Source organism: Amblyomma maculatum, chromosome 1 (assembly GCF_055883805.1).
Source record: "Amblyomma maculatum isolate TAMU_Amacu chromosome 1, ASM5588380v1, whole genome shotgun sequence".
Taxonomy (NCBI): Eukaryota; Metazoa; Arthropoda; class Arachnida; order Ixodida; family Ixodidae; genus Amblyomma; species Amblyomma maculatum.
The window spans coordinates 267,391,463-267,417,795 of record NC_139344.1 but is presented as its reverse complement, the minus strand read 5'-3'; the positions used below and the strand labels follow the sequence as shown (position 1 = coordinate 267,417,795).

The window sequence follows — 26,333 nt, the reverse complement described above, 5'->3', positions numbered from 1 at the left end:
CATATCTACAGTGTATGCTGTTCTTTTGCAGTTATGCAAAATTTGGCCATTTTTTCTAATCTCGTCAAATTTAAATTAGCCAGCTTCCCTGTGTACCTAATGCAAAATCTCTCTGGCCGTTGCCAAGAGAAAAATGCACTCTCACTTTTCATTTATTTTTAAGGGTTTAGGGATGAAGCTCTTTTCACTTAGAAGTATAAGTGTGCGGTAAGATTGAAGGTTTATTTATTATTTTTTTTTATTTCTTACACTTAGTATGTGCTCTAAAATATCATTTTGAATGTTTTCATTGTTACTTATTGTTTGTAAATATCAAAGGTGGCTTCATAGTGAAGTGCACTTTATATTAGTAGATAGCATAATTCTAACCAATTTTAGATTTTACTATGTGCAGTTTTGCATGAACATTTCTGGAGAAACAATTTGGATGCAAAGCAAAACAAAAATCTGTACAGCTTTGACAGAAACTTCACGTCAGAAGAATTTTTCTTGTTCTGGGGATTAGCGCTGTTGCCACTGCTTGTTCAAGCAGTCGCTGTATGCACGAAGTTAAATCAAAGAGCTTGCTGGCAGGTGGCATAGCCAGAGAAAAATAATGAACGTCTTTGAAATGGTAACAGCGTTACCCTTTTTGTTTAGGGGAGTTAGCAACAGGTAAGTAAATAAAAAATAAGGGGATAATTACTCATTACTATCACCCAAACATAACTATAGGTGACGAATAAAAAATTAGTTGTGGTTTAACTCTGGTTAACCCTAGTAGAATTGCAATAGCAATGGCAGAAGCTTCTTTTGCCTGCTACATTATTCCCCTATCATGCCCTATCAGTGTAAGGTGCTACATTATTGGGGACACTATAGACAGACACACGAGCACTTATGTGTCTGTTTTTTATTGTCGTTTTTTTTTTGTGCTTTCACGATCAACACGGTTTGGTTTGTGGAGTTTAATGTTCCAAAGTGACTCAGGCTATGAGAGACACCATAGTTGGAGGGCTCCAGAAATTTGGAACACCTGGTGTTCTTTAACGGGCGCTGACATCGCACATCACATGGGCGCCAAGCTTTCCGCCTCCATCGAAAAGCGGCCGCGGTGGCCAGGATTCGATCCTGCATCCTTGGACATGGTAGTCGAGCACCCTAACCACTGCGCCACCACGTTTAAGCGCAGACGAAAAAGATAAAATCCATTTTTATGTGGAGGTGTTTTGTCCTGACCCACTTGCATCTACTTTCCCTTGCAAAGGATGTAAGAATTTGACTAGATCTGTGGATTCAAATAAACTAAAATAAACTGGCCATGGTTTAACTCCGTTTAAATCAATTGAGAGGTGCAAAAGTATGGATTTGCTTGTCGTTTTACCTTTGCGAGACTGGCACATAGTTTGGCAAAGTGTTAACTGTCTTTACTTGGCTTAGTTTTGGGTAAAAGAAATGGCGCAGCATCCGTCTTATCTTAGGGCATAAAGGTACATAGTATGTCATTGATTTGAATCCCTATGGCTCCCGTCTGTAGCTCCCCCTGTTAATCATTGTGTGCCTACATGCACTTTCTGCTGGTTAAATCACCGATTCTTTAATTTCTGCCTCCGTTATCTCACGCATGCACAATAGCATACATTTATAACCTAAAGCCACATGGTGTGAAAGAGCACCCATCATAGATATAAAGCCCCGTTTTAACCAAGCTGAACGAATGTTCCTGCATGGCTTAGGGGTAGCATGTCTGACTTCGGATCGAAGTGTTAAATTCTAATCTCTTCCTTCCATCTTGGACAAGCTGCCCAAGTACTTAATTGCTGCCTACATCTTATCACCCACACCGTAATTGCCAGTTGTACGATACACATTGCATGCAGTCTGGAACAACGCACAGCCTGCAGATCTCCGAAATCGCAGTCGTCAGTCATGCGGTGCACATCTAGCTGTAAGCAGTATCGTGTGGCCCGTACAGTGCCAAACGTCAGAACCACCAGTCACACGCTGCACGCTATGAGCAGTGAGTGCTGGTTATACTATTAAATAAAAAAAATCCCTGCCAGCCTTGAACAGATCTGCGTAAATGCATTTTCAGTGCTTTCGTAGATGCATGTTATTTATTTTGGATGATGCACATATTGGATTGCATAAATATTTTTTGCAACTCCATCAGATTTGTATGTTTGAAGTTTTCTGAAATATTGGTATATCATTCTGCATGTGAAGACATGGGCCCGTCAAATGAAACTAGAATTGACTGCAGCACGATGCATGTGAAAAACAGAAATGCTTGAAAGGGATATTTCTTTGGAATCAAAACCGTTTAAGATCTGTGTTGCAGGAATTTTGCGGTCACTGTTTGCTGATCATTACAGTGGTGACATTCTCATGGCAATATACATATAGGAATATTAGTAGGAGGCATTACAAGCACAAATGCCATACAGACCTAGTACAACGTTCATTTGGGCAAGACGAGTATAGGTTCATGGTTGGAAAAGAAACAGCACACAAAAGGCTAAGGACCAGAAAAAAGACAAGGCACATGACCGTGGTGCCTACTTAGTTTTCTGTACGCTATTATTTTTCCAACCGTGAGCCGTATAGGCCCTCAAGCCCACAAGATGCAAACTTTGTTTCAATCCATGTCCTTTGTAATTAAAAACTGGCTATGGTTTTCATAGGTGCAAACAAGGAATGAATGAAACACTTCCATAGTTAAACATCTTAGAGTTCGAAGTCTGGGGCTCTGCAACAATGCAGGCCCAGTCAGTCGGTCAGTCTGCATTGATCTCCCAAGTGCTTGCTCGACATGAAGCATCTGCTCCGTTGTACAGCATTGTTGTGAAAATTCAATGTGCAAAACCACTTGATACTACAGTGTTATCCGTTGGACTGAGAATTCTGTAGACAGTTTGCCATTGGTCAACTGTCCACGCCATGAGTTTGGCACATCGACCTAATAGCTTTCGCTATGGCATCCTCATAGCTCAAATGCCGCTTTAGTAAGAAAAACGTTGTTTAGTGGCACTCTTCATGATTGCACAAAAGGCTTCTTCAAATATGATTTTTTTGGCATTGGAAGGACCTGGTTAAACAACAACAATAAAAGAACAAGGGGTATGTGGGGCCCCAATTCGGGGAGCTTCAGGAAAGAAGAAAAATGAATTACCATATTATATATATATCAATTTTACAATTTGTTATCTCAATTTGTTGCATGCTTTACAAGTACTCAGACTAAAGTAACGAAACTGGGTGCACAAGGCAGTGGCTCTCTTCTCTTTTTTTTTCTTTTTTTTCTGTGTGCACACCATTGGAGATAAATACTTGAGGGGCACGCCTGGTAAATTAAATTTCTGGCCATGAGCAAGCAGTATAACACATTATATACAACCTTAAAAAAATAAGGTTCAATTGCCCATGACTGCTTCATTTCTTTAGTTCATTTCAAATATAGAAAGAATGGCATTCACTTCTTTATCTTATTAATCTTTTATCTTTAAGATTACAACACAAAAAATGTGATTTATTTCTCTCCTGTAGAATCATAACTGGTGCGTCATATATTTAAATAGTGTTGCAAAACCAACCTTTTCTTTCTTCTGCTATTTATGTCTTTGAGAAAATAAGATTGTTTGATTCACACGAGGCAGTCACCATTGTAAAACAGTGCTAATCAAGCATGCAGTTTAACGGGATCCGGTAAAAACGTCCTTGAAGCAAATGTCCCCTGAAAAAATGTCCCCGGAACAAACGTCCTCGGAAAAAATCTCTATTTGCGAAGTAAGAAAAAATGTCCCCCAACGGGGACTGAAGTCTTGCTCTATAGGAAGTAGACTGCGTTTCCCCATGGCGAGCTGCAATGATGAATGATACATGTTAACTTTATTGCAGCGGTTTCACCGGTCGGCTTGGAATTGATCGTGAACATTGAACTGATGCGGGTATTCATAACAAAAAAAAAATTATGGCAGCGGTAATGCAGTGACAGCGCCTCGTCTTCGCTTTGTTTGCGGGGAAAAGGCGAGCTGACCACTGGATTTACTGGAGAAGGTTGTAGCAATGCTTTAGTATGGCAAAGATGCACGACTGGTTAAACCTCATCCTGCTTATACCATCATCACCCTTATCACCATTCTACACCATCATCAGAAGAACGGTTGAACCTCGTCACCAGAAGGTCTGGAAAGTAATTTAGTGACGTCTTCTGCTTTATGCGGTTCCCCGAGACAACCATACGCCGATCCACTTGTGCCTTTCTCAGTAGACAGTATTACCAAGTTTGTTAGACCTGCCATATGAATGCTTAACGAGCGCGGAGCTCGGAACCTCGCAACAAATAAAGAGCCAGATGGCTCTTTCACCATGCTTTTATGCAGTTCTTGTAAACATTTAGGGCACCCAGCAGACACAGGTTCTAAATGATGATTACATTTTATTTAACTCGAAGCCAAGAAAGAATGGCATAAAATGTGTTTTTTCTTTTTCCACGTGAGTTCTGGAAGAAATCATTTTTAGGGCCGGTTTTTGCCTTGGGGACGTTTTCTCCTAGTTGCCGCTTCTTTAGGGGCCGTTTCTTCCGGGGACGTATTTTGAGGGGCCGTATCTTCTGGGGACCTTTTTTCTGGGGACGTTTTTACCTACACCCGAAGTTTAACAGCAAGCACAATTCTGCTTTGGCTGATCACAGAAACAGCCCTTTCTGCTACAATCTGGTCGGCATAGAAGCACTCTATCGGTAATGCAAGTTGCTAATATGAGAAGTCAAACTTTTGGGGCAGAACTTGAGATTATTGGCCTTAATTTTAATACACCATTTTCCTGAAAACAGGGTGCTATGCATATTGTGTTCGCATGTTGCTTGAAATTTATTGGCTATCCAAGAAAAGGGTGAGTAACCTAATAACCTATTTTGTGCAGTTCTTGGCTGTTGCGTTGTCCTGCTAGGACCCTGCAAATTATTTGTGCTTTTCGTATAATAAAATGTGAGTGGTCTGCCTATTAATAGATAATTCCAAATCTTTGTATTCGTCATTGCATTGAATAAATTCTGATTCTGAAATTACAATCGAATAGTAGTTTTGTAACACTGCCTCTCAACAACTTTGTGCGCACAACCCAAAGTTGGTCAGCAAATGCGTGCAGAATGTTAATGTAGTGATGCAGGTGCTTAAGCAGTTGTATCAGACTGTACCAAGAAGGAAAGCCTTCTACATCATTTCGATAAATTTGGCAAATCTGCACTAGAGCAACTTTTCGAAAGGGAATTGCATTTTTAAAGCAAGCAAAATAGGCATCATGAGTGGTGTTGCACTATCAGGCCTGAATTAAAAGTGAATGCACCAGTTAGTAGTGCACAATCGTTCTACAATATTGTTCAGCTGTAGTTGGTGATTAGCTGGATTCTTGTTTCTATGTCATGGAATCAGTCAATTGGATAGTCACCGTATGGTCTTGCCATATACTTGCTGTTTAATGCAATGGAATGCATGGCAGTATTTGCATTTTCTTCCAGCCCAGCAGTGAATAAAATCTACAAAAGCCTGGTCGCTGCAGTTAGTTTCCTGTAAAGCTTAAAATTTCAGCTTAGGCTGCTTTAGTTTCTCTTTGGAGTCTGGAGGATTTAGTATGTATTTCTGCAGTGTAGCCAGTGTTGGTTTTGCTAATTAACCTGCTGCAGCACAATGTCTGGCATTGTGCACACAGCTCTCTACTTTTTGAAATCATCAAGGGATGTTTTTATGAAGTCAATGATGCCTGATGTTTGAATTTGCTGATGTATAAACTTTTTCGATTCAGTTTTTTTTTCTCTTTCAACTTTTTTTAAACTTTGAATTGTGATATTTCTTTTAATTTTTTTAATATTTTATGCAGTTTTTGTCATTTTTGCTGCATTTAAAATTGTCACGTGTTGTTATTAACTTATTCACATTGTGCTCTGTGTGCTACTGGCTAGAACTAACATTGAATTTGAGCAGGTTTCTTTTTGCTTTGTTGCTTCTGTTAAGTTGGCTGTGGTGCATATTGTTTTTCAGCCTTTCTGCTCTGCCTCGACCTACCAAGTGTGACTTTCATGTAGTGGTCCAGTACATAGTGAACCAGGCAGCTGTCGTTCAGGAAGGTTTTCAGCATTTGAGGCAGTTCTCATCAGAACGGTGGCAAAATAGTCTTTAAGGGCTAATTTTCTCAGTTGGCATTTTTTCTGCAGTTGCTATCATTTCGTAATGAACCGAAGTAGAATGGTTCTATTTGTTACATATAAGCCTTGGGACATTGAGTGTAGTAAAGCCCTCAGTTCTTCTATATGTACGTGCAACAGCTTTTAAAAATTTTTTTGGTAAGAAATCTTTTCATGTATTGTGCATGCTAAAATTGGACCTTTGTTTTGGGGGTACTAGGCTTCCAAAAGAAATATTAAATGGTTTAGCTGCACAGAACAGGGGCTTTGTGAGCATGCTAATATAAAGCATTTTTGCACTTTCTCCTTAACTATTATAATCTGGGGATGAGTTAATGAAGGAGTTAAGTACTAGTAGATATTTGCCATTTGTAATAGCTAGCTCAACGTTAAATGCTGTTCTGAAACCTACACAAGAAGTTTTCATTTCATGCTTAACTAATGAAAATAGTTTTGATTGCCACATTCCTTCTTACTTTTTTGTAGCCCTGCTTCTATACATGGAGTTCCTGTTCATATAGATTTTTCCTTACCTGTTAATGTGTTTTTGTGGTTTTAGGCACAAGAGGCAATCGCAGCGCACAGGAGCCGGGATCTACCAGCACTTCAGGGCAGACAGGACCAGTCAGACGGGAAAGCTATTGGTGGGTATAGTTCACAAGAGTTGCTGATGAACAGGGCTCTATAATTTTTAAGGACCCACTCTACAGAACAGGGCTCTATAATTTCTAGAGACCCACTCTATAGCGTGTGCCGAAATATCCTCTTAATGAAAAGTTTGCTTCAAAATTCACTCAATAGCATAGGGAAAAAGGAATATCTGAAATGCACAATCTGATGCTGTCCACCATTATCCCTGTGTTCTCAGTGTGTGTGTGGGTGCATTTTCTAAAGGCAGGTTGTGAGCCTACATGCCTCACATTAGGATAATTTAGCGACACAATACCGTTAACATAAGTTTTTGCAGGTGAATGGAGTTAGGACTTCTATTTGTCATCACTGCATGCCTTTATGTCATAAGAAAATTTTGTTATTGTTGACTCATTTTTTATTAACTCCTCTGCGAGCCTTTTTTCCTTCTCTCTCTCATTTTTTGCTTTATACTCTTGAGAAATGAAAGGTTGCTTGGGCATTAAGAGCCATTCATTATCAGCAAGCAAGCAAGACTCATTCAAGCATTTTAAAAACAAACATGATTCTGAATATGCTTTGTTTCACACGTATCATGCAACATGTTGAAGGCTACTCAAGTAGTGCACCTTCAAGCACCAATGCTCTAAGTTAAAAGCTTTAGCAGCATTACATGCCTTATATGAAATGAAGTGCTCCACATATGCTGTCTCCATAACCCATTTCCTGCTTCATGCAGTGTGCGTGATGGGGCTTTCAGTACCACAATTAGAACTCCAGTGAAGGAAAGCACAAAAAGATGTGCAAAATTTCAACAACACTATGAAATGCCTATTACTATTAGCACTATTAGCAATACATGCAAACAATGCCTTGCCTAGTGATGGCAGTATAGTAAGCAATGCTTTCTCTATTTTTTTAGCTTGGATGGATGTGGACCGTGACCCAGAACCTTTACCACTGCTGTCAGCACCTGATGAACGACCTACACCACTCATGGGCACTGGCGATGACCTGGACATAGACAACAATCTGTAAGCCCTTAAAGAAAGCCCCTACTTTGCTAACGCTTGCAACATCTGCTATATCGTGGATTGCATATAATGGCACTGTGCATGTTTTTATGCTGCACTTGGAATGCGCTACATTATCATAACCAGATTTACCCTTTTCTGCCACTACGTTCAGCTTAAAAAAAAGAAAAAAAATGAAATTTCAGTATGGTGAGTTTTACTGGACAGCCTTGGTTTATTAATTTTATTGAAATATTGCAGTAATGAGATTTGGATTGATGCTAGGAACTAAACTGGATAGTGTAAATTTCGTACTTTTCCAGGTTTTGAATTTGTGGTACTGGGAAAAAAAAGAAAACAAAACAAATGCGGATGTATAGGAAGAGGGGGTAAGAGGGGTGAACTGCAAACTAACAGCTAAAATTTTGAGTCCAGAGAGACCTGCCAGGGACATGAACGCTGCTCAAGAAAGCAAATAGCAGTGGCGGGGAAAATGTCAATAGATATAAATGCTTATACATGAATAATCCGAGTTGAACAAGGTGCTCATGTTTTACAATAGAATTGTCCAGGAGAACAAGGTGCTCGTGTTTGACAATAAAATTGTCCAGGAGGCAAATAATGGTGCTTACGATTGAGAAACAATGATCAGCTCCCTGATATCTGTACTTGAGTACTTTTTTATATGAATACTTTGTGCTCATATTGTTCCTTTCATCATTTTTCACTTATAATCATTTGTTCCCTTCTATTCACTCTGCCTTTTCGAGCAGTGCCTCATGCCACTAGCAGGTCTCTTTTGAATCAAAATATCAGTTGTTTGTGTTTTGCCTTACTATTCCTAACTTCCTCTGCATTCACATTTGGCCTTTTTCTCAGCATGCAACTTTGAAATGTGCAGTATGCACAAACTAACCAGTCCAGAGTCTTGAACTAAATTTTCATACCTGTACAGCCGATCTGCATGGGCAAACAAATACGAGAACACTAAAGCTATTTATTTGCTTTCTTATTTATTTGTTACACAGCCCTCCGAAGTCTTCATAGTAGTGTCTGTTTTGCGGTTCTGCGCTCTTCAACCAGATATGTAGAAGCTAGACATGGTGTGCCGAGACTTTTTATGATTTGCCAGATGAGGTATTCTCGGTTACATCCAAAATTGCATTAAAAAACATGCACGGAAAAATGTATCTGGCATCGTTTCTGTAATATGTATACATTAGTTGTCTGATGTAGATTCTTATTTTGTGATTTGCTTTTTGTTGGTATTACTCTTCGTAACTGTTACATAACCTTTCTGTGTGTCAATTTTGAGTATTGCACACTCGTTCGCTGACTTTTGCCGAGCCTAGCCTCTAAGCCATTATCGGCTTTGACAGGCCCACTTCTGGAACTTTTTTTTGTCCAGTGAAACATTATTATTATTATTATTATTATTATTATTATTATTATTATTATTATTATTATTATTATTATTATTATTATTATTATTATTATTACTATTATTAAAAAATAATGTTCCCTACCTGCTAGGTCATTTAAGGAATTGCATTCTTATCAAATTATTATGAGGGTAGCTGCGACATGCTTTCTTTTTTTTTTATGCTTTGCATTGTTTATTTTTAAGGGGTCACGAGGCAACTGTGTTACAAAGACCTGGGCCCGTTTTCCGAGTTTGCGTCGTTATCGAAGTGTCGCTATCTCACGTGACCTCGAGTCATCTGATTGGTCGAAAAGCCGGTACCACTATGGAACCGGAAGAGGTGGCAACATCATGTTCCGGCGTTTTGACCAGTCAGATGATTCGAGGTCGGGGAGATAGCAACACTTTCGATAACAACGCAAACTTGGAATATGGGCCCTGAAGTTGTATTGTTTACTTATGTTTAAAAAGTCTGTTAGCAGTTGTGTACAAAAACCATTTGTCATTTTTTAAATAAAGAAAGTGCTTTCATTTCCTTCCAACATTTACTTTTCCCCTCTTCAAATACTGACTGATGGCTGAAAGAGAAACATTTCGAACTATTTCAGGTGTACTCCAAACCCAGGTGCACATGGTGAAGAAATTTGCTCAAAATCCCATCCGACTTCAATGAAGGTGCCACGTTCGTCCGTCAAGAATCGTGTCCGCACTGCAGTAAGAAACTTCAAAAACTTTTTGAGTTATTTGTTTTATAGTTTAAGGATGACAAGCTTGCACTGTGCAGGTACACTTAGGAACAGATGTGCCAAAATCATGTTGCCTGCAGCTAGAGTTAACATGACAATGTTAAAGGTCCCCTTTCCTGGAAAATCCAGCCACTATTTTCTCTTGAACTGCATTTCGTTGCACATATATAGAAACCCGAAATTTCAGTGCAGTGGATACTAGGTCAGCACAATGTAGCTAGTAGTCGGCTGCTGATTGACTTGCTGTGTGAGCTGCCCTCAGGGTTTGGTTGATATTGACAAAAGACCATTCCAGGGCCTCAGATTCCTCATTAGGAGCACAGTATGTATACAATGGCAAGAGAAATGGAACAGAGACACAGGGAAAAAGGCACCATACAGTAAAACCAGAAACAGGTGTGCTACTGGAAGAAGAGACAAAATCATAGTAAAAGCCCCATGCAGGCGTCGGATAGAACACATACACTGCAAGCTCACGCCGTGCCAGCACTGCTTTGCCCAATGTATGGTTGCAGGTCTGTTGTTATCCATATCATAATTTTGTGTCTTGAAATCAGATGCAAAAAAAAAAAAAAAAAAAAAAGTTCATTCACACCCCTTTTTTTTGCAAATGACTGAAAGTTTCCAATGGATGAAGTTCTTAAATTTTTTAGCAGATATGGTTCCTGTCATAGGATTTCTTTCACTAACCCACTGTGGTGGCTAAGTGGTTAGAGCACTTGGTTGCTGAGCCCAGCCATGTGGGTTCGATCTCAGCTGCAGTGATCACATTTCAGTGGAGACAAAATGCAAGACACCCATCTACTGTGCAATTTCAGTGCACATTAGAGAACCCAAGGTGGTCAAAATTAATCCGGAGCTCTCCACACGGAATCCCTTATTGTCCATGTCTCTTAGGGACATTAAACGCTATACCAGGTGTTCCAGCTAACTTGAACTAAGCGTTACAAAATAATATATTTGAGGTAGGTCAGTAAAACCAGCCTCCTTGTGCACTGCAGGCAATTTGTTGCTCTTCAATTCCTTAATTGGCTAATCACATTAATTTTTCTAATTTATTAAATATATCAACTTTAGGCCAAAAACGTGAATGGAAATGTTGGAGAGCGCCTTCAAAAACCCCCATCAGGCAGCAGTGGCTGAGGCTGCCTGTCTGAATTTTTAAATTGCACTTTTAATGATTACTACCATTTTCGAAGCCCTATATATACATATTGCTCTTCAATAATTTTGTCTGCTAGCCATCATCAGTATATACCGTGAATCGTATTTATAGTCATAATTGTTAGGCCTTGTAGTATGGCATCTTTGCTTTTACTATACGCCTTTAGGAAACTGCACTCACAACACATATAGTACGCCTGAGTTGACCAGATACCCACGTGTTTGGCATTCTTTGACCACAGTTGCCCTTGTACCATAAAAATCTATCATCCTAAATGCACTAGTATGACTTTTAGGGAAATGCTAGAAGTATTCATCACATCCTGAAATGCACTGAAGACTAGCATTTTTTCTTTTTTTTTAATTCCATAACAGAAAGCTCTTTTTCCGGGCACTCGATTTCTAAAATACATGGTACATTCACTAGCTTTTCCTGCATTAGTCTGAAGCTGTGTCAAATGGTTTTGTGGAAGAACTAGTGGTAGTACTAGTATGATAAAGGTTTAAAATTGTGTAATGTATGAAACAACCTCTTAGAACATGTACTGGCAGCACTTAAATTTTCACTGCAAATTTGGAGACTACTTTCAATAATTGTTGGTATTTTGCAGCTTGTTCACTGCTCTGAGATCTACACATAGATTGGTTTTTTTCATTGGTTTGTGCACTTGTGTGTTTTAAAAAGAGTAGTAATAAGGAAAAATATCTGCTCACTCATGCAAATAGTACAAAAGGCACTTTGGGTACTCATTTCAGGGCAGGACATCCGACTTAAGTGGATCAGTGCGTCGGTCAACACGGGCAACCAAAAGTCGCACTCACAAGGATTGAAAATTACCTTCAGCCATCAGGCGGCACCTGCTAGCCGTCATGTGATCGTTTTAGTCGAGTGTCACTGACGTGTGCCTTCTTTTTGTACAGTGGCTGGGGGGGGGGGGGGGGGGGAGGGATATTTTCTGAAGAAAAGTGTGTGCTACAGCAAGCTCTTGCATGTTTTTGTGTGTGTTTTTTAGTCTGGTTTGACTTAACATGCCGCTGCTGTGTAACACTAATCATGTGCATTCCCAGCTTCATGCATTCTAAGTGAGCGGTCAGCATGCACAGGCTTTGTCAAAGAAAGAAAGTTGTGTTATGTTCCTGACGTTCTTGGTGGCAAACGGTATAAGTAAAGGTTTTCATTGGAGACGTGAGGAGTAGCAGCATTGGCTGGCCTTAAGTTAAACTCAAAGTGCACTTGCTTCTAGTTGCTCCATATTTTTTTTTCTATTAGTGCCATAAGTGCTAACTACCTTGTGCAGCTTTTAGTTTTGCCCTTGCAGTTTTTTGTCTGGGGAATGCATATATAGGGGAGACAACCTCGGCCAGGGGGCACTGCGCCGCTTTTTACACTAGCGCCTTCCGTGGAGACCTTGACAAAACCTGCGCGCACCGTGGCCGCATCATCTGCTCCATGCTGCATTTGAGCGCATGTTTACGTGCGCGCACGGTTGTTGCTCTCCTCCTCCTGCCGCGTTCTGGCCACCGTCGCGTTCGAAGGAAGGGAAAAAAAAAACTACAATGATTAAATTACGCTGCGCTTTTTCGTACAACTTGTGTAATAAACGGTGGGCCGTTTTGTATTAAAATATCTTCTACCATTCGTATCTCGTACTGCTGTTTGTCCCTGGCGGTGCCGCAGCGGCCATCGCACAACCGAGTCGGCCTCAAACAAGAAATATGCCACTCGTTCTATCCTCAAACGCGACCCTGCTTCGGGAGCTCAAAACTGCGCACTCTCTCGAGAAAATAACTGAACTAGGAATTGCACGGAGTAACTGTAGAACTAAGAAAGCAAAGATATACGTAGAGAGATGGCCCCATCTGCATCAAAAATCGTCAGGCATTTTCTCGCTGTTCGTCTCATGGAGGGAGAGAAAACTGCCGCAAGAATGGCATCCCTTGGTTTCTGGTCAATGACACAGGTCGTTAGGAACCAGTGATTGTTAAAGGTAGAAAGGTCATTGATTTCGGACGGCAGCGCCACAGCAGCGAACTAACTTCCCCTGGTCGCTGTCGGTATGAACCGAAGGGTAAGGTGGTATACTTTATACCTTTTTAGGAAGCACGTCTAAAACGTGCTGAAAACAGGCACCACGGCACCGACAGCATCCTGTGTAGTCGTCATTATCCTGAAGCGAATGGGTCATTGTGGATGGCAACATTTACTTTCGTTGATGTTGTTGGGGGTTACCTAAAATGTCTGTCCCCAAAGAGTTGAATGGGCACCTTTCGAGTGAGCGGTCACAAAGGGAAGTTTCCCAAACAGTGCCCGGACCACTTGTAGGTGTGTACACGCATATCAATGATTCACCACGAGAAGGCTGCTCCCTTTATTCTCTGAACAGCAGGGACAGAGACATCAAGGCTTCCTGTCTTTACTCTCCCACACATTAACAACACAAGAGGTGCCACCTCGAGTCCCTCAAACTACCTGTCGCTTGCGTCTCGCCTTCGAGTAGTGAATCCGTGTTCATGTTTTTTAAGGCAAAAGCTTTTCTAGGCTCATGGAACAAAATCCAATGTGCGAGATCTGTCATACTCCACGAGACGTATTCTTGTCTAGCTTTCTTGCCATCTGCAATCCCACACTTGTACGCACGCCAAGAAATGCCACGCAACAGGAGCGATGGTCTACCTTCCAAACTCACACTTGCCGGAGAAAGTGTGACAGATACTACGCTTTTCCTTTCCTGTAAACCAATTATAATTATATGTAGCACTGTTGTAACGAATGCCGATAAGAGGTAAACGATGAGAAGCAAATGATAGGAGAGGAAGGGTAGGCTCTTGCCATTCTCCTAAGAGACATTTAAAAGACCCTTTAATTTTTTTTGTCTCGGAGCCTGCAAAAGGGGCTCTTTGAAAACAATGTTTGCGGCAATCGTGTTTCAGGACCTGAAGTGGCACGCAGTGATGAGTCTATCAGTCAATCATAATTTCTTGCTCTCGAAATTACCTCTAAAAACATGTTTCCACTAGCCTGTGTCAGCCGAGGGATAAAAAAAAAAAAGCAAAAATGAGAAACCGCATTGGCGAAGAGCACCAGCTTCGCGTGCGTCTCTATGTTGCTGTTCCCACTCCTCACCATTCTCCTTCTCCTGCTTCGTGTGCACATGCGGCCGCGCCTGGCATGCACTCTCGCGCGGCCGGGCTGCGCGTAGGTTTTGTCGCTTTTCTCCGCTCTGTCAGAAACCGAGCGCTGACGTAGAGGAGCAAACTACAGCATGGGTTCCCTACAATTAACAATAAACTTGCTGTGATATATTTTTCTATAGGAACAGGCACATTTGCTGCTGCAGTGTGAGTTTCTGGCATCAACTTTGCAGGTTTTTTAAAATGCCTCTGTAATCTCAAGTCATGTGCACTGCTTCATATGCATACATACTATTATAGTTCTATTGTCATATGAGCTGTACTAAATAATGCACATCAGTGATATTAACATGGTTGAGTTCACTTGTTACTAATCAAGTCATTGCTGTTGTTCCCATGTTTTCATGGTAGTCGTCCAACTCCTGTTTGGAATGCTCCTAGACCTGAATTGCTTCGTTTTTGGTTACACTGAAGTGCGGTATTTGTAACAATGACACTGTAGTCTGTTAGCAGTGAGAGTGTCTACTGTTGCTGGTAGTCTGTGAAACAAGCTCAGCAACAAAAGTTATTGCTTTGGCTCTTTGCACTTTTGGGTGCATTGTTTATACCCACCGTCTTAATTATGTGTTCATCAGTGCCACACCTGTGTGTTCCTGAACACTGTAGTCCGAGCCATTTGTTTGCATGTATATGTGCCTATGAAATGGAGCAGCAGTAAGAGGCTGCAGGCACCTGTAACTTCTGTTTTTATTATTCCCATCGTGCTCGCTTACAGCTTGAATATATATAGGCAAAGTGGTGTTGAACTAAAGGATAGATAGGGTGCTTAGTAAAATAGAAAATGTAGCTGTGCATGTCATTTTGGCATGTTGGGAACTCTTTGTCATTCCTGTTAGGTTTGCTAGCCCAGCATGCTGCAGCATTTGTTGGATTTTTGCTCAGGATCCAAAAGGTGCAGCTTTCCTTTTTAGGCTGGGGCAAAATACCAAGGTCCCATTACTCATCTGTAGAAACTCTTGGTTGTGCAGTCGAGCCTGGTTATATTGAAATATTGTGCATATGAAACAATGAGAACATCCCCTTGGAAACTTCATGCAAAATTAAAAAATCGTTGGCATTCATCAAACTTGTGTTGAGCGGAATATTCTATATATCTATTAGCACACTCTATAGACTTTTTTCTCTTGGAGACGGGTCAGCTAAGTGGCCTTGTGCTTATATGGCTGCTAGCAATGCTAGCACTGTGAAACCATATGAAGATGTGAACATTGGATGTGCTTGATGGTGGCCTTTGGCCAATCACTCATTTTTCAAGCTACATCACTGTCATGTGGAAAAAGCGTACCTAACTAAGCCTGCCAAATCCTAATGGTGGCTCATGTCTGGTATGCTTCGCTGCCAAAGGTGTCATTGAAACTAGCTGTACCATAATTTTAATGTGGTGATTCCATTTAATATGTATTGCCCACAGGTGTTTCAATATGAAGCAGGTTGGGCCTAGCCAGTACTACGCTGCCAACATGTTGACGGGGCACCTTGCCGCAGGAACCATGTCACTAGTATGGGTGGAATGCATTCTTGCCTCTAGGTTACAGATATGCTTGTCTATTGCCATTTTTATGCTAGGTGTCCCAGCTAACATTAGCCAAGGGCTAAAATATTGAACATTTGAGGCAGGCAAGGGGAACCAGTGACATACAGCTGCCACCTGTCTTGCACACCACAAACAATTTTTTTTTTTTTCAGTTAATTACGTAAATTTTTATATTACAATATATTGACTTTACACAAGGAATGTGATTTTGCGAAGTTATAGGGCACCCTCAGAAACCCTCCTTCCATTATTTGCACAACGAAAGCCTGTGATATATATTTTTCTAAACTCCAAAGAAAGCCTGCTAAAAGAAGAAAAAGTTGCCCAATCTCACACATTCTCTGATTGTGGTACTCTCAATCCCTGTTTGAGTGAATGAAATAGGCTGCAGTTGTGACCCACCAGCCCCATTGCAGTGGTAGGCTGATATGTTACATAACTATGGTTGCAGCAAGCTCGCTTGCTGCAAGTTGTATCTTCACCTGTGCAAACTGGCTGATATACAAGCGAAGAAACCATCACAGACATGTCGACCTGATGCTTGTAGCAAACCATCATGCCAAGGTCGCAGCCGATTTCTTTCTTTCAAACTACGGTTGAGAGCAGCACCATTATGGCGTGTGTCCACTAGCCGTGTGATTTTTTTTGTATTTCATCGGCTATAAGTGAGATACAAGTGAGGCTTTTCTTATCATGAATAATGGAATAGGGGTTTCTGAGGGTGCTCTACAAGTTTGCAAATTACATCTATTGCGTAAAGTCAGTATATAGTCATTTAGAAAAATTAATTGCAAAACAAAAAATTGCCAACGATTACATTACTTCCTAATGCGAAATTTGAGTGCAGCTCATCAGCTTTTCGATAGATTGAGGCAAAGAATTTGAGCATGACATGTATGTACAATTACAGACAACTTTTTATTTTTCATACATATTCCTTCTTCAAGAAACACTCCACTAACAGTTCTTAATGTAAACGCATATGTGACCTGCACTACAACAGGAAAGGCAGCAGTGACACTATGCGGAGTAACTGCGCACGCAGCGGCAGATGAAGGACTTCCACCGGTTGCCTCGCTCATAGCTTAAAAAAGAAGGAAAAGAAAATGCACGTGCCTGCTACTGGCTCTGTAGCTGAGGCACCTCTGCTGCCTCGTGCAGACAGAATAAAAAATAGAGAAGGAAAGAAAAAGAGGGAGAGAGAAAGACTCGCTTCGGTGGTGGGTGCGGTGACTGCCTACAACAGGTACAACCGCCGGCGAAAGGCGAGCCCCCGTCGCAAACGGCGGGGGCCTACCATTCTAGCCCCGTAGGGCCAGGATTAGCCACCCTCCTCACCACCCTCAGAGAATAAACTATGTGTATAGGCAGGCGGCTCGCAATGGCGTATAGGGGTGGCTTTGCATTTCGGTTCGGGTAATGTGGGCTACCGAGCGTTGCATCGAACACAATCAGCGTTTCGTTGAACGCAACGAAGTTCACCAGCGTTCTAGGCAGAATCCACTGTTATGACGGGAGCATGTGATGCCGGCAGATGCTTTCCTGCTCCACTCCGTCAGCCCTTCGCAGCCACGTGTGCATGCGCAGTGCAGAAACGTTGTGAGGGACAACGCCGATGGCGATGCCACGAAATGCAGGAATGGGCGCCAAAAGATGTGGTCTAAAAACTATTTGTAGTGTGCAAGACAGCTGGCAGTTGTATGCAACTGGTTTCCCTAGCCTGTGTCAAATATTTCATTTTTTAGGCCTTGGCTAAAGTTAGCTGGGACACCTGGTATATCAAATTATTGATATGTCAAACTATTTCGTAAGCTTCTTGGAGTTTATTATACCCAGGCTCGACTGTAAGGTTTTAAAGAAATGCAACAGTGCAGACTGGCTGTGAACTTAGTTTACTGAAGGATAGTAAACTCTAGTCAGTAAAAATTACAATATGGGTATTATATCACGTGAAGATGTTTTTTTTTTTTTTTTTTTGCACAGCCAAAGAGCAGTAGAAAAACACAAGCATCAGTTACTCGTTTCTAGGACCATATCTTTTTTTCTACTTGCATTTTGCTATTTGTGCCTAGTTTTTCTCATGAGAGGGCTGTAATTTGATGTTATCGTGTGCAATATACCCAACTGTTTTCGTAAATAAAAAGTGTTACTTCTCAGATGTGTGACTGTGTTATTAGTATGGCCCTTGTTCTTGCCATGTTTGCAACAATTCAGTATTGGATAGCGTGCTTTTTATTCAGTGTTGGTACACATGTCAACTTTTTGCCTTTGGAGGAGAGGAAGTAGAGCGAGACCTGTAGGATACCGCAGCTTCGCAGGAAGGCCCCGCAGGCGCCACTGAAAAGCACCCTCTAGCTGACTCCGTAATTGTCCGTGCAGCCCAGTCAACTCTCCCATTGAATAGCTGTGTCAGTAGCGAGTAGTGCGCTTGCTCTTGAAAGAGATCAGTTCTGCCCATACTTTGCACATGTTGGCCTGCTGCGAATCTGTGCTTCCCCGTGCTTTTCGCTTCGCGCATGAATGTTAGGAGAATGTAGACTCTAAGATGTGCTTCAAAGATTGTGCACAATGACATTCTTTATTTTTTGGCACCGCAAACTTGAAAAATAAACTAGTGGATCAAGTCCATTCCATAGGAACAGTTCAAAAAAACATCATTACTCTAACGATGAAATTTGTGTTTCAATTAAATGCCAAGATGATGAAATTTGTGTTTCAATTAAATGCCAAGATCATTTACGATGTAGAATTCAAGGTAAACTTTTTTGATACTGACTTTTACAAAATACTTGTGTTCGATGAGTGAGCAGTTCAGCACATGCAAATTTTCAAACCAAATAGCTCGAATTTTGATACGTCTTTCACAAAATAACGAAAACAATCCGTTTGAACACTAGTGTCTGAAGGCAATATTCGAGGCTGAGGAGAAATATGGAAACATTCACAGAATATGCCTAGCAGCTGCTCATTTACGCAGAAAAAGTTCATTAGTTTGGCGACACTACCATTGAGGCAGGCGGTATATTTATTTTAAGGCCTTCACAGCACACATGCATCCCCAAAACAATTTATTAGTGCTCATTGATGTGCAAGCAAACATTTTACTTTTAACTTTTTTTTTAGAAATTGCATTGCTGCCACATGAACATTCATCCATGAATAACTGTAACAGAGTCTTGGCATAGCCCGCTAAATGTTGATTCCCTGAAAATTTTTGGTAAATAAATGTGCTTGTATAAATGATGCCATATTTTTTCAGTAGGATAGAGCAGTGGTTCTCAGCCATAGATATGTTGGGGGCACCTTGTCGACCAGTCGAAGTGGTAGGACCACTTGAGACTGTGGTGAGGAGGAGGGGCGGTCTTTTGCGGCAATCTCGAGCTTACTACTGCCGCAGTTCTGCGAGCAGGTCATGCAATTGGGATTCAGCCAACGCTAAACTGGTCTCTAAAAAATTAGGCGGACACTTAAGCTTTTAAGGGAATGAGGCGATAGCGTACCACACACATAGACAATGTTTTTCACTTTTTTAATTTTTTTACTTTTCTTTTTCTTATTCAAACACCGACACATTGGCTTTCCATTCTGAGCTCTTTGAAACCTTGAATGTGTTTTCATTTTATAATTATTTCAGTTATATCATTGATCAACCACATACTCTAGCATCATCAAGCATTGGCTTTTCATTCTGAACATTTTGTCATTGCTGAACTCCTTTTTTCCAATTTTTCATTTATGCATTAATTACACATTCTAAATCTTAACATCAAGCATTGGATTTTCATTTTAAGCATTTTGACACCTTTGAACCCGCATTTCAATTTCAAATAATTGATAAATACTACACTAAATTTTTTTAATCAGTATCATCAAACATTGCCTCTTCATTCTGAGCATTTTGACACCTTTAAACTCCTTCCAATTTTTCAATTATTTTGAATTGATGAATGAACACTTAACATTTTCTTTTCATTGTGACACCTTTGAACCCTTGTTTTCCATTTCTTTTAATTCTTTAATTCATTAATCTGCTTTTTTGTTATATTTGTATAGGATGGCAAGCCTTAGGTGTTCTTAAAGCCCTTTGCCTGCTCATCCTTGGTTTGCGTATGACAAAACAGAACTGCGCGAAGGCAACGGGACAAGGAAGGCACAAATACACATACACAAAGCGCAGACTTCCAACTGACTTTATTTAGCAAAAGCAGAATAAGCATTCTGCTTTTGCTAAATAAAGGCAGTTGGAAGTCTGCGCTTTGTGTGTGTATTCGTGCCTTCCTTGTCCCGTTGCCTTCGCGCAGTTCTGTTTTGTTATAACTATGAACCGACTAGCCCAACATCACGTCTTACTTGTTTGCGTATGCGTTGTTAACCAAAACTCAAAATAAAAAAGCTCGTCTTTTCCTATCACGCACCAATTAATCATCAATTACTGGAACCACAAATTACCATGAGAATGATTTTTTTGTATGCAGCCCCCGATTATCTCTGACACGTGGTGTCGACGACTACTACTACGACACAGGGCATCTTTTCAGCTGAACAGCTGTATAAGCTATTGCTTAGAAATGCGCACTTGACAAGCCAGCATGCTACGGCCTGCAGAGGACGTGGGAAATAAGAGGTGAAGCGTAGTCATGCACGCCACTAGAACACCCGAGATGCTTTACATTGCAGCCATGTCCAGCTGTGCAACCAGAGGCCCAGAGCTTGAGCTTCACAGATGCCAGCATCAACAAAAGCCATAGATCTCTCTCTCACTCGTGCCTACTTTCCGTTTCCGCACTCCTCTCGCCTCTCTTTTGCTTTGAGAAACTAATTGGCTTCGAACATCCGTGCTTTTAACCCTGCAAAACTAGGTCTAGCCAGCAGGCCAGAGCTGTCGCGCAACCTTTCTTTCTGACGCGCGTCTCAATTAGAAGAGTTAGAATCAAACATATAATTGTGATCTATAGAGAACGATGTGATAACGCTGCTTAGTAAGATTTATGTCAATAGGGCGATTAGTTAATTACAGCAAAAAATGTAAAAGTAAAATCAATCGGATGTCAAAATAGCCATACGACTACTGCCAACGTCCAAGGGGTCTGATGTCACGTCAACTGGAAGTGGGTGTGTTTCCAACTTAACGAGACAATTATAAATGTATGATAGTGATCAGAATGAAGTGTGTAATCGTGTGCGAAAATCTCACGTTTGCAAGATTTGTCCACGAGTGACAGATATTGCGCCTTTCCTTTCCTGTAACCCAATTATATAGAATGCCGTTGAAATTTGATGGGTTTAAAGAATGCTAGTTGTGTTCGACAAGGGGTGCGCGATGTACCGTGTGCAGCAGCAATGCTCACTCTTTCGCATTTCTCCACTGCAGATTCTGCAGTGCTCTCGGAACTTTTTGGTCATAGATCGGCTGACCTAGTAGCCTCACATTGGCCATATGTAGGCCCAACGTAAACAAGCAACCTGAACGACCCAGCCCAAGTGAGGTCACCATTGTTGGGCCAAGGTCGGATGCCAGCTTTGCAGAAAATGTATGTCCACCTTATAGTCGGATACAGGTCAAGAAAAAGTTGCAAAGAGCCCTCAAAGGAACCTCCTCTAGCCAGTGGCATCGCTCGAAATATGTGACGTCGTGGCACACACGGGGGAAGAAAAAAACAGAAAAATGTGTTCACCCGCACTCACAATCTCGCGGACTTTTACCAAAATGTCCGCCTTCGGTTGTCACGTCAGTGCAGGTGCTGTTCGGCGCTGCCAGCGGTGTCACCTCGTAGGGCTCCATGGCGTAAAAGAAATGCAGTGAAGCGCAGAACAACAAAGCGGTTTTGTGAAAACTGCAGTGTTGAAATTCACCAGAATTCGTCGTTTTACCTGTTGTACGCTGATGAGCAAACGAATGTCGATCGAATTGACTAAAGGTATGTATTTTTGCTGGAACTCGCAAAGCATTTAGGAACTATTTGCCAGCACGGACTCAGTCGAAGAAACCACATTCCAAGCGCTACTCATAGGTTCAAGGCGGTCAGCCGTGACATCATGGTATGGCTTGGCAGCTATTGGTTGGAGGGGGGGTCCTTTGATAGCTGGATGCCGTTTATTTCTTGACCTGTATCTGACTATAGCAACACAAAACGTTGCCTGGATAGTTTCAAATGGCAGTCCATAACGTAGCCTAAACACGCAAGTACTTTGTGAAATAAATTTGTAACCCTCAGAATATTCTGCAAAGCTGGAACAAATAAGTCATTTTGTCAGACAACAACAGACTGCAAGGAGCAGATGGCTGGTAGTGAACATAATTAACACAAGCACTTCCATGGCGACCAGGTCCATCATGTCAATCATACAAGAAACACTGCACCGAGATGACACCATCGCGCTGTGCTCACGCCTAACAGTAACTTTCAGCAAGCTTATATCCCCAATGTGAGGCTCTCATTTCAAAGCCAGTGACCTCGGAAGTTGAAAGGTTATTTAAATCATTTTTAAGTTTGCGACAGCAGAAAATCAAAAATGTGAGGGCATGCTCATGTGGCCTATACTTATTTAAAACATTGCTTTGTTGTCTTTGTGTGAACATTATGCAATACATTCGCTAAAAGCATACATTGCTACTTGGCCAACCTCATCGTGGGCTGCCAACCATGGCCCTACTTTGGGTGATGTTTGGCTGCCGACAGTAATTCCCTATCATTTGCCGATATGTGGCTGGCTCCAAGTATTTGATCAACCTCGTGGGCAGCCAACCATGGCTCTACTTTGGGCCATGTTTGACTACCATGCATTGGGTGCCAAATTATTCTACATCATGAGACGCCAGGCAACCGGATCCAACCAGAACGCCAGTCACATGGAGGCGGGTAAAGAGCAAGGAAAGGAGAACCTCATCAAGATCACCGGGGCGCAGAAGAAGACGTCCTCGAGTCAGCTTTCAGATTCGAAGGTGAGCTTTGCAGAGTGGCCTCCCCTTTCCTCGTCTTCCCCTCAGCTCTCAAAAAAGAGATAGTCTAAAAAGACAGGCCACCGCATTAACAATCCAAAACCAAGAGCTCAAGCGAGCCACTGGTAATGCAATAAGGCTGATAACTCATCAGAATTCCCAAAACCAAACACAGCAGGTAGTTCCTAGTTCCAAGTCTGCCTTAGGCGAGGTCTACCAACAGATTATCCAAGAGCTCAGATCCTTCAAGGAGGAGTTTCGAGCCTTTCCAACCTATGTAAACACCCAATTTCAAGAAATTCGAGGCCAGATTGCAAACGACAGACGCCACACGTAGACAGCAATTTCTGCACTTCGGAAGGAACGTGTGGATAAAAGACATAAGTCCAAATTCGATCATACAAGGCCAGTGGATGAGCCGTCTGATATGGATACAACATGCCAGTCAAACCAAGAGTAAAGATTTGGAAGTAGAACTGAATCTCACCCACCGGCAGCTACCCTGATTCAAGAACCCCACCTAATGCCTATTAAACTCTAAAACGAACTTATCAGCAAAACAAGTTAACCGCTATGTTAGTGCACAAATTATACACTGCCATACTACAAGACCCTCTCGAGCCAGATATTGCGCACTGCTATATCACCATTCTCCCTCTCCAAAGAGGAGCGCCAAGCACGCACGTATTGCATGTCTACAGCTCTCCTAAAGACAGGCACGCAAGGCTAGGTTCCCTCATAAATTTCTGAACGTAGTTGGTCATGACCCCTGCGTGATTGGGGACGAGTTCAACGCACCAGACCCTTCATGGGGCTAGCCGGTGCTGACACCAAAAGGCAGAAAACTGGAACAAGTAGTGACGCATGAAGGCTTAACAATCCTCACTGATCTCACCCTACAAGGCTGGGAAATGGTGTTAGTAGGGACCTGACGTTCACCAAGAGCATAAGCAGCACCACTTGAAAAAATTAGAAGGGTTCAACGCTGCTGAACCAAATATGGAGCGAAAGCATTAGCTGCGAGTGACCGAGCGTTCTTCTTTTGTTAGGCTCGGGGACCACGGACACGGCACACAGTGACAAGTGGTTAGACCTAGCATAATATTGCTTTCACAATAATAATACTTAACAGCACCTGGGAAGTGATCACTTCATCCTCTCTCTGGAGATAAGGACAAACGCGTGCAAGCGCAAAATAAGTATTGCAAGAATAACAAACTGGGACAGGTGGAGAAAGGCCCAAGCATCTACTGCAAACCCTATTGAAGACCTGGAATGGGTTAAGGATGAGGTGCAAACTTTGAAAGCCTTTACAAGAGAGGTCTGCATGACAGAGAGTTGCCCAGCAGTCAATCCACACCTTTTACATTTATGGGAAGTACGACACGACATTCATTGACGAAGAGATGGAAAAGACAATGGCTTAATCGCAAACTAAAAAGGCAGAAGCCTACGCCATGTCCTTGGCCAGACAGAACTAGAATTCACTCTGTGATGGTATTCAGGGGAAGCTAGGTATGTCAAAGACTTGGAAACTTCTGTGTGTCCTAATCGACCCCACCAACAGCAAGACAGCCGCTAAAGACAGGCTCACAAAGATCGTACACACGTACCCCGGGTACAAACACAGAGCTGATGGAAAAGCTCAAGACCAGATGCCTGTACACGGACCTAGTCGCGGAACAGCCGGAGTATTCCGGGCTTCCGGATCCTAACCTGGACATCCCACTTAAGAAAGAAGAAATCAAAGCAGAGATCGTGGCTATGAAAAAGATTGCAGCCCCAGGTCCAGATCAAGTAACAGCAAAGCACTTATTTAACTTCAGCAATGACACCATCACCTCATTAGTGGAATGCTTCAACGAGCAGCATTGGGCTACAGGAACATTACAGATATCCTAGAAAACGGCTGGAGGTTCGGTTCATTCCGAAGCCAAACAAACCTCTTAAACTGGATAATCTAAGACTGATATCACTCACCTCTTTTTTGGGGAAGCTCATTAAGAGGCTGATCAATACAAGGCTGAGTAGATACTCAGAAGACAAAAATCTCTTGCCTAACACTCAATTTGGCTTCCACTCTCACCTGCCGACGCAAGACATCCTCTTGTACCCGTACAAAGGCCTCCTTGAGACACCTTCTAAGTCACAGACAAGGGCCATCCTGGCACTTGATTTGAAAGGAGCATTCGACAACGTTCTGCATAAGAACGTCCTGCAAAGCCTGGCCAATATCAACTATGGTGCAAGAACCTGCAACTACATCAAGAAGTTCTTATCAGCCAGGGAAGCCACTATAAACTTCGCTGAAATAAAATCGGATACCATCACTTTAGGCCAGAGAGGAACTCTGCAAGGGGCTGTACTGTCACTCTTGAACAATTTGGGTATGAAAGACCTACCAGGCCTCTCCAAAATTTCAGGCATCAAACACAGATTGTATGCGGATGATATAATTGTCTAGTGCAACTCGGGGAACGATGCCGAGATCGAGGAGCGTCTTAAAGCAGCAGCTGACACGGTGGACCGGTACGCTAGGGAGAGAGGCCTCCAGTGCGCGCCAGAAAAGTCCAAGAGCAGACATCACGGCATATATAGACAATCACCCAGTCCAAAAATCCACAGCAAAATAGCACCACTCTGAAGAAGCTTACTACATCCACCAAGCAAATCGTCCGGATGATAAATCATATAAAAAAAAATTAGAGGGTTTCAACTCTGCTGAACCGAATGTGAAGCAAACACTTAAGGTGCGGGCAACTTCCTGTTGTCGTTAGTCTCTACTAGGGTGGCACATAACCGAGTTGTTGTTATCACCAGCGGTTTCTTCTTTTAGGCTCAAGGTCATTCGTGGAGTCGGCGCCAAGGCGGAGGTGCGACCACGCTGAAGAGGCAAAGTGGCTGGCATAGTGTTGCTTTCACAACAATAAGCACCATAGTATGAAAGAAAGGTACATCATCTGCTTACAGCAAGCTTTCGCGACCTCGAGGATAATGTATGGGACGGCATTCCTTAAACTATCTAGGTCGAAAATTGAAAAGTTGGAGACACTGATCAATAAATCCTACAAGACGGCGCTGAGGCTACCAAACTCCATGTCAACGGCAAAGCTCATGGCTCTAGAGTACATAATACCCTCAAAGAGATGTGGGAAGCCACAATGGCTCTCAACTCACAGGCTCACCGTCACAAAACTGGGCAGAGAACTGCTCAAAAAGATACATATCAAACTCCTCTATACGATCGACCAAGAAGAGGTACCACGCTATGTGAGGAGATGCATCAATGTGTACCCGATTCCACAGAATATGCATCTCACATATAACATCGAAAGGAGAAAAGCAAGAGGGGAAGCCCTGCAGACGAAATGAGACGAGCAACCCAACACTCTTTACGTGAAAGCAGCAGGACCAAATAATGGAGTGATGGCTATTGTAGTCTCAATGCCTGCAAGATCGCCGGTGAACTGCGCCTCAATGAAAACGTCCAACCTCACTCACGTAGAGGAATTAGCTATCGTATTAGTTGCA

The 26,333-nt window shown here is 42.0% G+C and overlaps 1 protein-coding gene across 3 annotated transcripts in view; it reads left to right on the top strand.

The window, feature by feature from the left end:
- The window catches only part of LOC146206483 (receptor expression-enhancing protein 1-like), a 39,494-nt gene extending 27,431 nt beyond the window's left edge, over nucleotides 1-12,063 (top strand). For all 3 annotated transcript variants that reach the window (XM_084591206.1, XM_084591204.1, XM_084591205.1), the window contains exons 6-9: nucleotides 6,720-6,804; nucleotides 7,713-7,824; nucleotides 9,835-9,940; nucleotides 11,893-12,063. In XM_084591206.1, coding sequence (XP_084447332.1) covers nucleotides 6,720-6,804; nucleotides 7,713-7,824; nucleotides 9,835-9,940; nucleotides 11,893-11,967 — 378 coding nt within the window. In that variant the 3' untranslated portion in view covers nucleotides 11,968-12,063. The remainder of the gene's footprint in view (nucleotides 1-6,719; nucleotides 6,805-7,712; nucleotides 7,825-9,834; nucleotides 9,941-11,892) is intronic.
- Nucleotides 12,064-26,333: the final 14,270 nt, after the last annotated feature.